General features: G+C 40.9%; 1 protein-coding gene across 1 annotated transcript in view; it reads left to right on the top strand.

Annotated features, from left to right (window-relative positions):
• Positions 1 to 4,570: 4,570 nt before the first annotated feature.
• Positions 4,571 to 15,811, top strand: part of LOC105558973 — a 44,609-nt gene continuing 33,368 nt past the window's right edge. Inside the window, exons 1-3 of the mRNA XM_012006954.1 lie at positions 4,571 to 4,753; positions 10,898 to 11,195; positions 11,543 to 11,725. Coding sequence (XP_011862344.1) covers positions 4,571 to 4,753; positions 10,898 to 11,195; positions 11,543 to 11,725 — 664 coding nt within the window. The remainder of the gene's footprint in view (positions 4,754 to 10,897; positions 11,196 to 11,542; positions 11,726 to 15,811) is intronic.

Below are 15,811 nucleotides of genomic sequence, written 5' to 3'. Positions count from 1 at the left end.
ACCCTCCGCATAGGATAGCAACGTCGGCTAATCAGGTCGTATTCGGTTCCTTAGCTTCGTTTATTCGACAATTTAACGCAATGGTTTTTAGTTTTAATTCATTTGTGCTTTAATTAATTTTAATTTAATTAACATATAACATGCGCAATCAGAACGATGCATTCGACTTTCGTTACTAAACCAACGTCGCAAAGTTTTTCCACATTCCTAAAACAAATGAGGTTTTCATTAGCTCCGTGTGTACAGCTTAGGCCCGGTTTTACCAAACGTCGCCTAACTTTAATCTTAATTTAATTCATGTTTGTCTCTTTCTAAAGTAACAGTTGGAAAAAGACAAAGAACGAAATAAGCTACGCTTAAAGTTAAACGATAGTGAATCGTCAATCGCCAATCCCAATCCAATCCGAGTCAGCAATTGTTAGTCTGATTCGGCCTTTAGGCTCACACTTATAACCGTTGAGCAAGTAAGCTGAAACCGTTGCGTCTTGAGGCGCGCGATACGGTTCAACAGAATGGATGGATCTCGAGGGTCAATTTGATATTCGTGACGATACATATGTGATCGCGATTTGCGTGAAGATCTCGGATGATGTTTCCCTCGAGACACGATCCGAACTCCGTTTCTCGTGGCTCGATTCTTGCGAACAGATCGTAAGTCTTAATAGTTTCTGAATTTCGTATCGGCTGATCGCGAAAGCGCTCGTTTCAGCTGGCGGAACGTTTATCTCTGGCTACTGTACTCCAATCTTGTACGATATTGCAAAGAAGAGTTTATAGAAGAAAAAAAAAGAGAGATTTACGCGGTATAATTTTTTATTTTGTTCCGTTAAAATGTCATCTCTTCTTCTCGATTTATTCTACGAGAATTGTTATATTAATAAGCGATTCTAATCGTAATTATAAATTTGTCTTTTTTAAATATATCGTTATAAATAAACGGTGACATATGACAAGTGAACACACATGGGACAGTTTGTAAAGGGCTGCACTTTGTATTCGCAACTGTTTGATAATTAAAATCACTTTGATGGTCCAAATACCAAATAGCTATTTACCAGATACTACGCAATGTTTACTAAGTGCCGCAATTTCACTGTGATACATTCATTTCAGACAAAGACATGCAATATGACTGTAGATAGAAAATGATAATAAGTGAAATTAGATGGTTAATATAACAACATATATATATATATATATATATATATATTTGGAGATAATAATTTTGCTTGAGAAATTTGCATTGAGTGTAATTGTATGTATTTAAATTAAACCGGAATTTACGCTTTATCTGATAATAAAGGCCCATTATTAATGCAGACAAATTGCGTTTATCGAGGTATCCAATTTATTTTACAATTCACAAGGTGATGTTTTTTTTACCAATAATTGTTTTAATTTAATCATTCGCAACTGTATTACGGAGAACGAAATTACAACGTTACATAGACATGTAAGTGTGGCATGCTGTTATTATATTATTGAAACATTAATTCGCATAATACATTGTTGAATTATTTTAATGCATGCAACAAGCTCAAAAGCCGCTTGTCACATTCCAGTTCCACAAAGCAAATGCGGCCCTAATGAAATGCGCGAGTAATTACGAGGTAATTAATAATTATGTCGGCTGGCTGTCAATATTTATGAACATGCGTGCGTTCCAGAAGTTTATTATATCCCAGCTGACGCGTTTTCTCTCGCAGCACCATTCTGACGGGCGGAACAATACTGACGTCATTGTGGTATCAAAACGTCTATTAAATCCGCTACACTAGAAATCCATTATGGAAAACTGGGATAGTAAATGTTTAATGGCAAATTTAATATGTCACCTATTCTCTTCTATCGTTATTTCCGTCATTTCTGCTCGCCTTCTGTCATTGTTACGATATTACATCACATTTAACAGATTAATACGCGCGTCCATGTATTCTTTATTATTCTCACATTTATTATTTGTATATTTTAATTCCGGCTGATTAAAATTTTCATCGAAAATTCAGTAATGTGTTCTACAGTGTTCATATTAGGAATCTCGAAATTGCGTTTGCACCCAGAACAGAAGTTTGTTCGAAATCAAACAAATTTGTTTGAATTTTCACGTTAATAAATTTTACTTAATTTTAAAGAAATAATTTCTTTACTTTAACTACAATTTTATTTGATTGGGACTGGAATCTCTAAAGACCGAATCTCAGACTAGCGATTGCTGACTCGGATTGGGTTGGGATTGGCGATTGACGATTGTCTTCTCGCCAATGAGAGCCGATTAAATCACTGGGTGCTTTGCTCTCATTGGCTAAAGAACAATTGTCAATCGCCAATTCCAATTCAATCCGAGTCAACAATTGCTAGTCTGATTCGGATTCTTAAGGCCTGTTATACAATGTTGTATGTCGCTGGTCGGATGTCGGGCAGGCAGTTCAATGAGAAAATTTCTTTTCTGAAAAGCGACATACGACGTATTGTAGAACAGGTCTCGGAGAATTTTAGCAAACGTTTTACTAAAAATTTGGTAGATTCAAAGAGACCCGATTTCAACGTATCTCGCTTGTGTAACGTGAATAAATCTTTTGTTCTGGGTGTGTGCGAGCGTGCCACTTTAGCCTGGTCTTCAATTTCGCGAATACTCTTTTCCACGCGTTCTTCATTGGTACAATATCTGATTGAGAATGTTAATTGGGTATTTCATAAATGCTGTCTCGCATCGAGCAAGCTTCGAGGCGGCCTTAACGGTGCCGCCGCGTGTGCACGTCTGATTTTCGATTCCAATCTCGCGGGCGCTTCACCTCGTCCGATCTACTTCCGCATAAAAAACAACGCGATCACCGTTTCCCGATCGGCCGATCGACCGTCGTCAGCGCGCGGCCCCGGTTCTCTCCGGCGGCGGCGGCGGCGCGGCGTGCACCAGCTCTCGTTCGAGCCGGGCCGCGCATCCGAAAGGACGGTCTGCAGGCGCCGTATCGTCGCGAGCGCATCGATCAGAAAGGAATATCGCCGGTGTGCTGCCGGTGATTCAGAGTAGCACCATTTCCCCGGCGAGTGTCGGGCTTTAAAGCTCGCCACACACCGACGACTTACGATACGAGCGAGCGCGCGAGATAAGCGGGATATTACGTAGGCGGTCTCCATCGGGCATTTGTATTCATAGTGAGAATTCGAATTTTCGGATATTCGCATCCACCTAAACTTCGCGGGACTCTCGCTGGCGCGGGGAGGACCATTATGGTTTATGCCGCAAATGTAATCTTGGATTATTAGCAATTGCTCAGGTGTACCTGTGCCCGTTTACCATTTTCCTCTGGAAAATTCAACACGCAAAATAAGATACAAGACATTATTTCGAAATCGTCTTCGAAAGTGCACAGGGACTCGCGGTCAAATCTCGATTAATTTTAACGCGTGTTTATGGGAAATCTGTGTTAAAAAGATACTATCAGCTTCGTCGCGCGAGAGGAAATTGTGCCGAAAAGGGAGAATCTCGTGGATCCATTTAGCATTTCCAAATTAATCCACTCGGAGTTGTGCGATTTAAATGACTCCCGAGTGTTCGACGTTTGTAGCATGTCTAGGTCTTGCTTCGCAATGTTTTATTAAATATATTTTAGCGTTAGGCAACCAAGCCGGACGACCCAATTCGCGGAAGCTTAAATACGATTTTCTTTCGTCGCAAGCGAGTTCCGAAGCGAGCATGTTTGACCTTCTTCCGCTTTAATTTAAAATTCCTTTGAAGCTCATCATCTTTGAGAACGTGCACGCATTGGAATGGCGCGCTGGTGCCCCGGTGTGCGACATCCTTAATCTTTACTATCCCGCAGCGTCACCTGGCACTGTTAAACTTTGCCATATTTCGTCATGATAAATTCGCTAAATGGGGCCAGGTAGATATTAGAGGTATGTAATTGAGACACACTGCACTCCGTTACGCAGTTCGTTATAATTACATACTCGTGCTGTACGTATTGCGGTTTAAAAGATATCATGACTTCATTAAAGAATCTTCAGTTTCCATATTTCTTATAATATTAATTGTGATAATATTCAAATGCGATTAAAAAAAAATTTTATTCTTGCCTAAACACATTTATCCAAAGAGTCAACACAGAATTTATTTTGACCGAGTCGATTCCCTTGCAAACAACTGAAACAAAACTTGTAGAAAACGTCGTGACTAAAATAGAGATCGTCATTCGTGCCGGTCTGGTCGATTTTTATAAAAAAATCCTCTTGATTAATCACCACTGGCAACGAAAAGCTACTTAAATTTGTCGTAGAAATTTTTTACACTCTTTTTATAATCGAAAGAATGTACAGTGGTGAACAGAATGATTGCGACACTTTTTTTAAAATGAGTTTAGGATAGGTTGTTCTTCTCGCGCATAATGGGGCATATCCACACGGACGTTCGAAGCAACGTCCCCCGAGAATTCCGCGAGATTTTCAGTTTTCCCCAGTCGCGAAAGGGGAAGGTCCTGGGAGTACGCGTAGATCGTGGCGATCGCGGCTTTCGCGGCGCACCCGCGGTGGCCTTAACCCTCTCCGACGTGCGCGAGGTAGCTCATGAAACATGGATCTGGAGTCGCCCTCGAAGAAGTTGTACGAAAGAAGCCGACCGCCTGCCGCGTCGACGTCGGCGATCATCACCGACGACGGGATTCCCCGCGCCTCTCCACCTGTTACCCGATGTCGTGTCGCGGCAAGAAATCGTTTCCTGGCGCTGGTGGATTCACAGAAATTAACGCAGTCGCAAGTGCGTGCTCTGCACGTCCTCGCCAGCCGAAAAAGATGCTATACATCTTTTGATAAAGTAAATTGCAAAGCTTCTTTTTGCGCATATTTTATCGCACGCATAAATCGCCTGGTCATATGATCTTTGTTCATCTCAATCGATTACAAAAGTTTGCCAAATCAATAGCTGAAGGTCACGATCTACGTTTAAGTTGTATGTTACCAAAGCATGCATTAGATATTGCACTCGCTTCTGTCTTGGCGCGAGAGTAACTTTCAGTATCTTCTTCTTCTTTTTCTTCTTCGTGTATTAGCCTGTTTTATCCAGTTCATTCTGGCACTTGGAGCATTTGGTTTTACTTATCTTCGGTAGGCTGCTAACCTTGCTGACTTTTCAGTATGATTTTATTATATCTTCTGTTATAATCTGCGAGTGTCTCACTAATGCTATCTTAACAAACTTCTTAAGAGTTGCTCTTCGTTACATCGTTCATTTCCGTCCAACGTGTAATTTCTTCAAGCAGTTATTATCTCTTTCTGCTTAATAAAACTTTTCGGTTTATTTGTGCCTGCGAAAGCGGCGCAAGTCTCTTCACGTAACGTTGTCGCGTTCTTCATATATTGACATAGGTGCAGAATGAAGTACAGTATTGTCCAAAATAAAATTATCGAGTCGATTCGAACTATCGCGTGAGAAGTTTCCAATTGAGAATCGGATATCCAGAACCGTTCAGTCATGGAGCACGGCTCTCTCGCTGAAGTTCTTCATCGAGTCAATGAATTCTCGTTCGGCGTCGCGTGCATGGATCAATGGACATCTACTTCGGCGGGAGACGACGAGATTGCGAAAGTTATTCGTATCTTTGACATTCCGAAAACAACGACCCAGAACATCGAACAGAACCAATTACTGAAAGTCTGCACTTCTTGTTTGATCGGCAAAAATCGACTTCCGAGCATTTTTGACGCGCCAGATTTTTAATCCAATGAATTTTAATCCAATGAATTTTAATCCAATGAATTTCCAGAAACAGTAATTTCATTTTTAATTATTCGCGTTGAAGAATATGATTGTGAAGAACATAGAAAGAATGTTTCAGAACAATTTTTTGGATATTGATCATTTTAAAACAAGACACTGTAAATGAAATCGCACAACGGTGTTAAAAAAAACACAAAATGATTGTTTTTTAATTTATAATAAGTTTCTAAAACTTATTACAATTCATATCATTGTAACACACTATGCATAAACATTTTGAAATAGGAATTAAACAATCTAAAAATTCTTTATTGCATGATTACATGTATCTATATTTAGAAATGCAACATTTATCTAAGATTTTTCTTAATGATTGCATTTATAACAAAAAAACTGTACATGACAATGTTTGGGTAACATGTCAATCTTAAATTAAATGACTAATTTTTATACGTGAAAAACTTAACATTAAGATTTAATACTTGTTAATTGTATCTGTATGAAAGACAAAAAAGAGCAAAAGTTATTCGTTACAGCTAATTGTAAGAATAAATGTACTCTTGACTGTAACTCTTCTCTGCATTAAAAATATTTGTCGTTTACTCAGTTATTTCGAAAATGTACAAATAACATATTATATACATAGCCTCATAAATTCAACAGCATAGAGCATTATTGTGTGCGACACAATATGTGTAATATCATTAACTATTATTAATTATGGATTTCTTGACTGGATGAAGCGTTTAGCTTGGTTGTGTATTGAAAATAATATTGGACACGTTGAGCAGCTTATGTACACGTAAATAAAACGAAACAATTGTTCTAGTCTTTTAATTTTTTTTCTATGATGCTACATTTACGGGACGCCGTATATATACGTTCGTAGAGAATATATATTTTAAACTGATCATTAGCAATTTAAGACGTTTTCGAAATAAAAGTCCGTAGATATCTTCAAAATTTCCATCGCCAGTAATTACTGTAACTAGTCTCAAAAATTTAACAATTGTAAAATGTAAAGTAGGAGTTTACGCAAAAACTGCTTTATTCAGTCCAATTTCGTGAGGAGAATGTTTCAAGACTTATAGAGAGACGTGAAGAGAAACCTGGGAAAACACTGAAGAAATGGAGAAGAGTAAGATGCTGAGAGGAACGTGGTAGGGAATGGGAAGTTAATCATAGTCTCGATCGAAGCCCGACGAACCTCCATCTCATTACAAAATACTCGATACTCACGGGAGGTCGGCTTTCGTTTGAAACGGCTTTATCTTCATGCGAAGCTGTGCAGCCAGATGGCTATGCGGCCATAAATGGATGATCTACGAGATGTAATGATCTCTTCACTCTCTCGTCCCGACATCACAATTAGCCTCGTAAGTAAATGCGACTGCGGTCCGACGTGGAAGGGCGCGAACGAACTTAACGACGCCTATTTATTCCGAACAGACAATTTCGAAAGCAAGAAGTTTATATAAACTTATTTAACAGTCGTAAAAACGTAATAGCTGAGTTTATAATGGTCGAAGGAAAAGTAAATACAAAAAATAATAAAGCGCGTTATAGAAAATTATATTCTACACTGAAAAAAATTTCTGGTTGAATATGGACGAATCAGATAATTCCTTTAGGATTTACCAGAATTCCTCCATATTCCATTGAATTCGTCCATATTCAACCAGAAATTTTTTTCAGTGTAAGATTGATATTAAATTTAATATATATCACACGCTAATTATAAAAATTGTATTAAAATTATAATAATTATAAATACAAATGCGATGGAACTGTATAGCACGCAATTCATGAATCTACTGATAACGTTTGCTATCTCGTTTATATTTATAGTTGCTGATCGGAAAAAGGAGAGATCGATATCGTGCCATTCTCGTACAAGACCACTCTGTTTCGCGACGATTGTCCGCTGTAGATCGCGCGAGCAAATCGCTCAGCATCTCCCAGGTCTACAGGTGAGTCCGTATCTTTTTTACTCCGCTATTAAGCCCCCATGAGAGGCCTCGTGTCGTGCGCTCGAGACTCCACTTCCCCAGATTTGTCGAGCAAGATGGATAGACTTGTCCATAGCACGCTTCTCTCTCCGTGGTCTCTCAGTTTCTCTCATTGGTCATCCCACGTGCGAGTGCCCGCGTTACGTTCGCCCGTACTTCGCGTAATATTTGCCCATCTGCGAAAGCGATCGTTCTTCGATACGTTTTTGCGAGAACAAGTTGAATTCTTTTGCCTCAACTAAAACGGAGCGAGCGCTGGTGAAGTTTTTCCGGCAAGCTTCTTTTCTTTTTCGTCAAGTGAAAATACATTTTGCGCGGTTCTTTCGGATGACAAATCATTTAAGATAATAAATGTAAAAAAAACTTAGTTGTATCTGTATATTACAAAAATGGATTCACTTTCGTCGCAAAGCGAAACGGCAAACATTTTTGCTAATTTCCTTCCCTTTCATATTTCTGTCTCTAACCGTCGACCACCAGTTGCCTGTTTCCTATCGATTCGTTTTGTTGGCAGTGATCTGTTTTGGCCCGGCGAGTAACCGAAAAGCCACACGGAACCGATTCTAGTTAATGCATTTTATTCACTATACAATATTCGCACAATAGCTTTTCCTGCGCGCGCGAGGAAAAGGCAGCGGCGCGGCATTTCGACGCATTGTGCCGTCCATTATCGAAAATTTGTGAAAATGCGTACTGCCGTTCGTCGAAAAAGTATATCCGCGCCGCGATGGTCTCAGCTGCGTCCAAACTGCTTTCAACGGGAATCAATATTTCGTGAATGCCTGGCGAAAGGTTTTACGGCTGACAGTGCGGCCTTTACAACGCAACGTAGTTTGTCGTATTGCAGCCAAAAAGGGAAAAGTCGAATACACTTACAGTCGGGCGAAAGCCGAAACCTGTAGGAAATTGCGACACCTATTACGGCAGAAATTTTCGGGAAATATCATTTTCACGGTCTATTAACCGAGCGAAATAAAAACCCCACTGTGTCTTTATACATTTTTATCTTTTCTGCCAGCCGTTGCACTGTTCAATAACTTCATACAATGTATGTTAATGTTATTAATGTATATTAAATGTAATATATTAATTTTACACTTAATTATTCATTGTTAATTTTGTTTGTTTCGTTTATTTCATTAGAAAATTATTGCATTGTTCTATTTTTAATGGCTTCAATTACTTCATCTCTCTTCATCTTATACAAGAACCTCGGGCCCCGCGCCCGTACACAATCCTAATAGTTTTAATTGCTACAATGGCGCAATTGCAAGGAAGAAATATCGCGTCATGTTCAGCGAGAGAAGAAGGAATGCTTATACAAATTAAGTAGTGGGAAATGAGTCTGAGATCCTTGTACAGAAAGAACAGCCGGGGCGATGCTTTGCGCCCAGGGAGGAATGGGAAGAAACGCGGGAAATAAGTGATGAAGGCTGCATCTTGGTTTGCGTTCGCGTCGTGAAAAGACAAAGCGGAGGAAAGCGGAGCAAGGGCGGAAGGAGGAAAAGAGTCTCTCCACCCTCGTGCCTTTGCAGTGAAATTTCAATAAGTTCGCGGAGGAAAATCGGCTGCGCGGGACCCAAGTACGAGAGCAAGGCGGCGGAGATCGCGGGAGGGGGGGGGGAGGGGGATGAAATAACTCGAGGTTGTTTTCGTCCGAGGGAGTAACGAAGCTATTTAGGTAGCGTCGGAATAAAATTATCGCGTGTCGTCCGCACGCGCGAGCGGAATACCGCGGCACGAATGGACCGAGATCTCGGGGAAGATGTTTGCACGCGAAAGATTGCCTGGCACTATTCTGCACGGAAAGAGATGCCGGGGTAAATGGAGGTGGCCCGCGTTTAAGCGTGTGGGAACACAGCGCGGCGAGCGCGAAGAAACAACGCGACGGTGGTAAGTAAGCGAAGGAGCCGGAACAAAAGGCCAATGTGTGAGGAAATACCGCACGAGAGTGTCAAGAATACTCGCCTAAATTTCTTCGAATTATAATTAGATAGTGCCTTCCGAAGGGAGAAATTCTCGCTGAAAATTGACTGTGAGGTGTCAATTTTCGTTGTTGCTTGGCCCCTTCTTCTTTTCAATGATAATTGGGATAGAAAGTAATATGCACTCTTGTAGGAATCTGTCTATACAGGTTGCATTATTAGATACTTCACATATGATACTTTTGTAATATAAAACTTTTGCAATTTAATAAAAATGTTTAAATAGATTTGGATAAGTTGTTGAAAGTATCAGGCTAGTTTGCAAGTTTATTAACATTGGCTTTAGTTTGAAACAATATGTGTGTAACACGTGGTTTATATTTTAATTGATAATATCTGTTCACGATGAAGAATTCACAATGCGAAAAGAAGAAAGACAAACGTAATATTGCACAAGTGAATTCTAAACACAATATTGTTACGCCCGAGGAATAATATGCGGCACAAACTATGATAAAACTATTTCCCTTATTGCTTAAAATGTACAGTACAGTTCTGATATTTATAGATTTTACTATTTTGAAAAGAGAAAAACAAAACTATGTACTGCAAGACTCCGCTCTCTGACGCCCAAAGGAAGTTTGCTAATTACTCGTAAAATTCTTCAATCGTGATAAAAGTGGCCGTTAAGGCGACGCTGTGCAGAAGCTTTCCAGATTTGAAATCTTTCTGTTGCACTTTTACGGAAACTTTATGCCGGTAGTGGTGCAATCTACGTGGTGCAAAGGGGATTGTGCGAGAATAAGAGAACAAATTAACGACTCGATTTCACAATGAATAATTACAATATATAATGCGTTTGATACGAAACTTTAGAGAGACAAGTAATTTTCTATAAAACTTTCACATGGACACAATTTGTTTGACTCTTTATACGCTAATTAATCTTTCCCATTTATACGAAAACAAAATGTTCAAAGTGTGCTATGGATTTTTCTTTTAAGCACTGAACTAAATATCCAGATTATTAAGACATCTATCTGATGTTTTTCATTCATTAATACTGATGTTGTTTCAACGATTTCATTTCAACCACATTGATCTTGCTGACACATCATTTTTTTCCTGTGTAGGAATAAAATGTTAATTCGTACGATTAAAAAAATACTCAGAAGATTCAGATCGTCCGGTTGTACGGATTATTTTATCGTTGAAAACTGAATCTTTTGCAAACGCTTGTCAATTAACAGTCGATACCGCAAATTAAATGTGAGGTGAAAAAGGAAGAGGGAAGTAAACGAGACGAGGAACAAGAGACGCGGAAGGAAAAAATGATGCAAAAAGAGGTGGGGAAGGAGGAGGCGAAGGAGACGAGTGGTAGTAGGAGAAAGATGAGGAAGAAGACAGTGCGGAAGAAGTGGAGGAAGACGCTGGAAAAGAGAGCCCAGGCGAGAGGTAAAAGAGAGGCGTGCGTGCGAGACGTGAGGCTCGGCGAGGGAGGTGAGGGGGAGAGACGGTCCGAGTTGGGTAAGGTGAGGGCTCCTACGGGTAAGTACCACTCACTTCATTGACTCGTGCGTACGCCCGCACGTCTGTCAGTCCATCCTCACTCACTCGATCCTCACTTACTCGCCCGCCTCGATCGCCGCAGACACTCGCGGCCGTGAGTACTCGGTACACATACACTTCAAATCTCGCCTGGCCTGGCGTCGAAGCCGCCGCCGACTTTAGAGAGGTTCCCGAGGTCGCAGGCAAGCGGCGCGGTGCAACCAGCGCGTGACCTCCTGGATCTGGAAGGTCATCACTCGTCTCTCACGGCCCGGTGTCGGGTTCTGATTTATCGATTGTTTCGATCCCCCTTCGGCACCGTAGGGCCTCGCCTCGGCGACCATCAGTGCCCGAAGGACCCCTCAGTGCCAGAGAACAGAGCTCGGCTGGCGCCGGGACCAAGAGGATGACCTTGGCGCGCATCGCTAGGATCTCGGTGGTCCTCGTGCTGCCGCTGCTGCTGCCGCTGCTGCTGCTGCTCGTCGTGGACGGATCGTGGGCGCAGGCTTATCCCCGCGAGATCAAGCCAGGTGAGCGCTGTGGTGATGGGAGCATGTGGTTTTAACTCATTAAGATCCATTAGCAACTCTTAACCGCCGCGATTTTTCTTGCTTCTGATCGGTACGTTCAAAGTCAGACTGTGGATTGAAAAAAAAGATTGCCGGATTTTTTAATAAAACATGCAATATTATACATGTACATAAATTAAATATAACATACAATATTACGCATGTACATATATAACATTGTTTCATTTAAATCATATAATGTGTAATCATGTTTATTGATATATAACAAATTTGAATATGAAAAATAAGCTTTCACGAATTAGTTCAGCTCTGGGCCGCGATTAATATAAAAGGGCTGCAATAATTGTTACCATTGGCGTCAGTATTTTTAAGTGCTTTGCAGACGAATATACTGATCGTGAAAAGTTCTTCAAACATCCCTAAGAATAATGCAATTTATATTTATTTTGCTAACGCGTCAATTATGCATGGTGCACCTACAGTATAATAAATTTGCACTGCGCTTTTCGTATTCATCGAACGTTACAGCTATGTCTATAGATTGTATAACGTTGTATAATGTATAGGTGTAATTATATTTGAGAAGACCCCGTGAGTCCCAAGCGATATTTCTTCCCATGTGTCGTGAGAGCAGTCTATCTTAAGGACCATTGTTTCCGATCGAGAGATCTATAGATCGTCTCTTGCGTAACTATAGGGCCAGGGTTAATGCACGGGCGAAGCGCGGTTGCTATCAAATCACGGTCGATCATGAATACCATTTCTCTCATCCGGTTAAAAAGCGCGTTTAAAGGAATAATGAAAACGGGAATCTTTTATATAACGGCGTTAAGAAAATGCTTGCTACTCACTTATTAATAATAATAATCTGTGCAGTTATACGCGTTTAATTACAGAAATTGTCTCAAAGGCTGAGGTACATTTATTCATTATTATTATCATTATCTTTAAAGAATCCAAACATTTCCATTATCTTATTAAAACGCGCATATATACACATTTGAAATGCTTAAAGAGCATTCCGATTTAATTACGTCCTTCGCTCACCTAAGTAAAAACGTTCGAATTTACGCGGCGTTCATTTTCGCCACGCGGCTTTGATTAATCGCCTCGCCAGTGAGTGGATGGATTTTCCTGGATTCTTACCAGTCGCGGCCGTCCGGCCGGATTTCCATCCTTGTTCGGCTTTTTCCCGCCTTACATCTATTATCTCGCGTCACTTTAGCGGTCTCGGGACTCGTTCCCTTTCTCTTTGGAAGTCGACCTTCCGACGAGGAAAAAAAAACAACCAATTGGATCGATACAACCTTCTGTACGGCGGCATTGCGACTTTCGCGTTGCTTAATTAGATATGAGAGAGACATTTCTTTCTTTTATCGCAAAAAGTACAATTTATAATTAAATCACTAAAGTAACATGTCGCTCGCAGAGAAACGATAAAACGTGTGTAATTTCAATGCATGAGCACAAATATTAAGTTACTCAAGTATATTACGAGTTTTTCCTTATGTATATAAAGATTACAATAATTAAAGATTACAATAATCAATCCACAACAACGAAATTGTACAAAAAATCCCAACATGCAAGACAATTAGCTTATTGAATAGAAAATATGCTGCATTATAAAATTTTTAGTTTTGTAACTTGTAAGATACAGAAAAAAGGAGAGCGAGATTCCTCTTCGTAAAAACCATATAAATTATTATGTAATGCATCTTGTAAGTTACCGCAATAGAGAGCCGAGGATTCTTTCAATTAATAACGAGATTTCTTCCGAATTGCCTTCATTTGCTTTTTACATTCTTGTATCCATTATGTCGCTTGTCACTGGTGGCGGTCAAGATCGACGTTCTCCATCCAATCGCCCCGACCTTTATCCCCTTCTCACTCTCTCTCTTTCTCTCTCGGATCATCTAAGTGATTCTTTTTTCCTCCACCCACTCATCTTATGCCGAATGGATTTTACACGGACGTCCAAGCTTGACTGGCTCTATATATCATCCCTTTTAGAAAATTCCGCGCCCTCCGCCGACGTGACCTCGTACCAGGTCCTTGATATCTCGCGCAAGGAGTCTCTTGGCGAGGTGAAATAGTATTGATACAATGCCATTACCGAGCTGTGCCAAAACGTCTGGCTCATCTTGCGCCATGACGGAGGAGAATCATAAGCGATCCCTAGCCGCGAGCGCTTGCAGTCTGCCATCTCGATGAAAATCGTTCGTCAGAGTGCACGTAACGCGTAGAACGCAGCCGTTAGTCCTGCTATATCCCACTCTTTTCACCACGCAAATCTTATAATTTCTATTTATTGCTCTATGAAAAGGTACTGTCGAGCAATTAATGAATGACATAAAAGCGTTATTTTATTTATTAGAACCCGATGGAGGGTCGGCAAATATTTCTTCAGTCATATTTTTCGCGTGTAAATAAAGTTACGTTTGATGTATTCCTCTGTGCGCATTTCCATCCGCGTATTGTTTCCCCCTGCTAGATTTTTAATGGAAAAAACAGATCCCGTAATTTCCGGAATATGTGTACATTATGGATACATCGTAATAAAATCCAATGGCGTTAACGCAATACTGATATGCAAATAATCAAGAAAGAGGTGTGCTTTGATGAAAAATAAACCAGGAAATATCTCCGTTATGAATAAATGTTTTAATGCGTTTATTAGATCGCGTGTATATCGGCCGGGGGGCGGGAAATCGCGAAACTTTTCCGATACCGAAGTAGCGAACAATCCGAAACGAGGGCGCGCTCGCGCGCGATGTTGATAACAGCAACTGCTATTATCCGGCAACAAGAAATATGATGCCGTAAGTACCAATAGGCCAGCAATGACGGAAGCCACAATCTTAGAGCGGCGATCCATCACCCGGGGAAAACTATGTGAACTACCGAACGTCACGCTCGTTTCGATCATCAGTTAGGGAATGATAAATCTCTCGGCGTCGACGGGGGACCATCGCGAGAGCATGGCGAACGGAACCCGATCCGGCACTCGCGCGACGCGCCCGCGAGCCTGCCAATAATCGATCATAGCGTGCTTGCCAGCGTGTTGCCCATTTGTCACACGCCGACTCTAAGATAACTCGAATTGGCGGTGGCGCGTCTCTTAGTTTCCCCCCCCCCCGCCCCTCCCCGGGGGGGCAAACTGAAAATAAAGACGGCGTTGCAGTTGTCGTTGTCATTGTTAAATTACATCCCGCCGGCGTTTCGCGCAACTTCCGGCCGCCGTGCCTGGCACTTCGATATGAGAACCGCCTCGGTTTATTGGACGTCGCATATGCGGCCAAACACAGCTGCTCTAATACCGTTCGTATCTCTCTCTGTCTCTCTCGCAGTGCCAAAGTGGATATATCGCTGTTGCGCACGATGAAGTTGCTGGTCGCAAATGCGAACGGATGGATTCACGTCGTCGGTTATTACGTATCGCGCGACTATTGCGGAAAAGAGCCAACCGCGTTACACGTGGACTGCAGAAAATTAACTTTTGTTTCCCGGGGTAGAGCGTTATCTCTGATGCGGCACATTGAAAATGCGCGACGCGTAACAAAAGGATCTGTCGATTCCTCTCGCAACGGTTTTCTATATGCACTAACACGCGTCGGCATAAAGCGCGTCTAATGGAACTTTAATCTCATCATGCACCCCCGATAATAGGAAAACATTTATGAAATTGTATGATGAGATCTTGCACGAAATTTCCGCCCCGCAATTCTGCGGGTATGCATTTAGAAAAATGCGTGTAGAAATATCGGTCTTTCGTAAAGCACTGATAATTGTTTGGAGCAATTGATCTCAAAATAATATCTCAGCGTACAATACGGCGAATTAGCTTACAATTAGTGATATACTTGCAAAGTTAAATCGTGGGAAAAGTTCTCCCGTAATTGAAAAAAAAAAGATTTCAATCGTATTGTATCCAAAACATTTAGAAATATAACGATGTGCAAGAAGGAATCGAATCAATCCATATGCACGCACCTATAAAGATGTACAATTATTTCGAAACAATATAGAGATATTGCAACACGAAATATTACACATTCAGCAAGGTAATTGTTAGAGCTACTAGAT

This window comes from Vollenhovia emeryi, unplaced genomic scaffold, assembly GCF_000949405.1.
Source record: "Vollenhovia emeryi isolate VEMERY1.0 unplaced genomic scaffold, V.emery_V1.0 DF939298.1, whole genome shotgun sequence".
In the NCBI taxonomy this organism is placed as follows: Eukaryota; Metazoa; Arthropoda; class Insecta; order Hymenoptera; family Formicidae; genus Vollenhovia; species Vollenhovia emeryi.
Note: the sequence above shows the minus strand (reverse complement) of the source record. Positions and strands in the feature narration are given on the sequence as shown.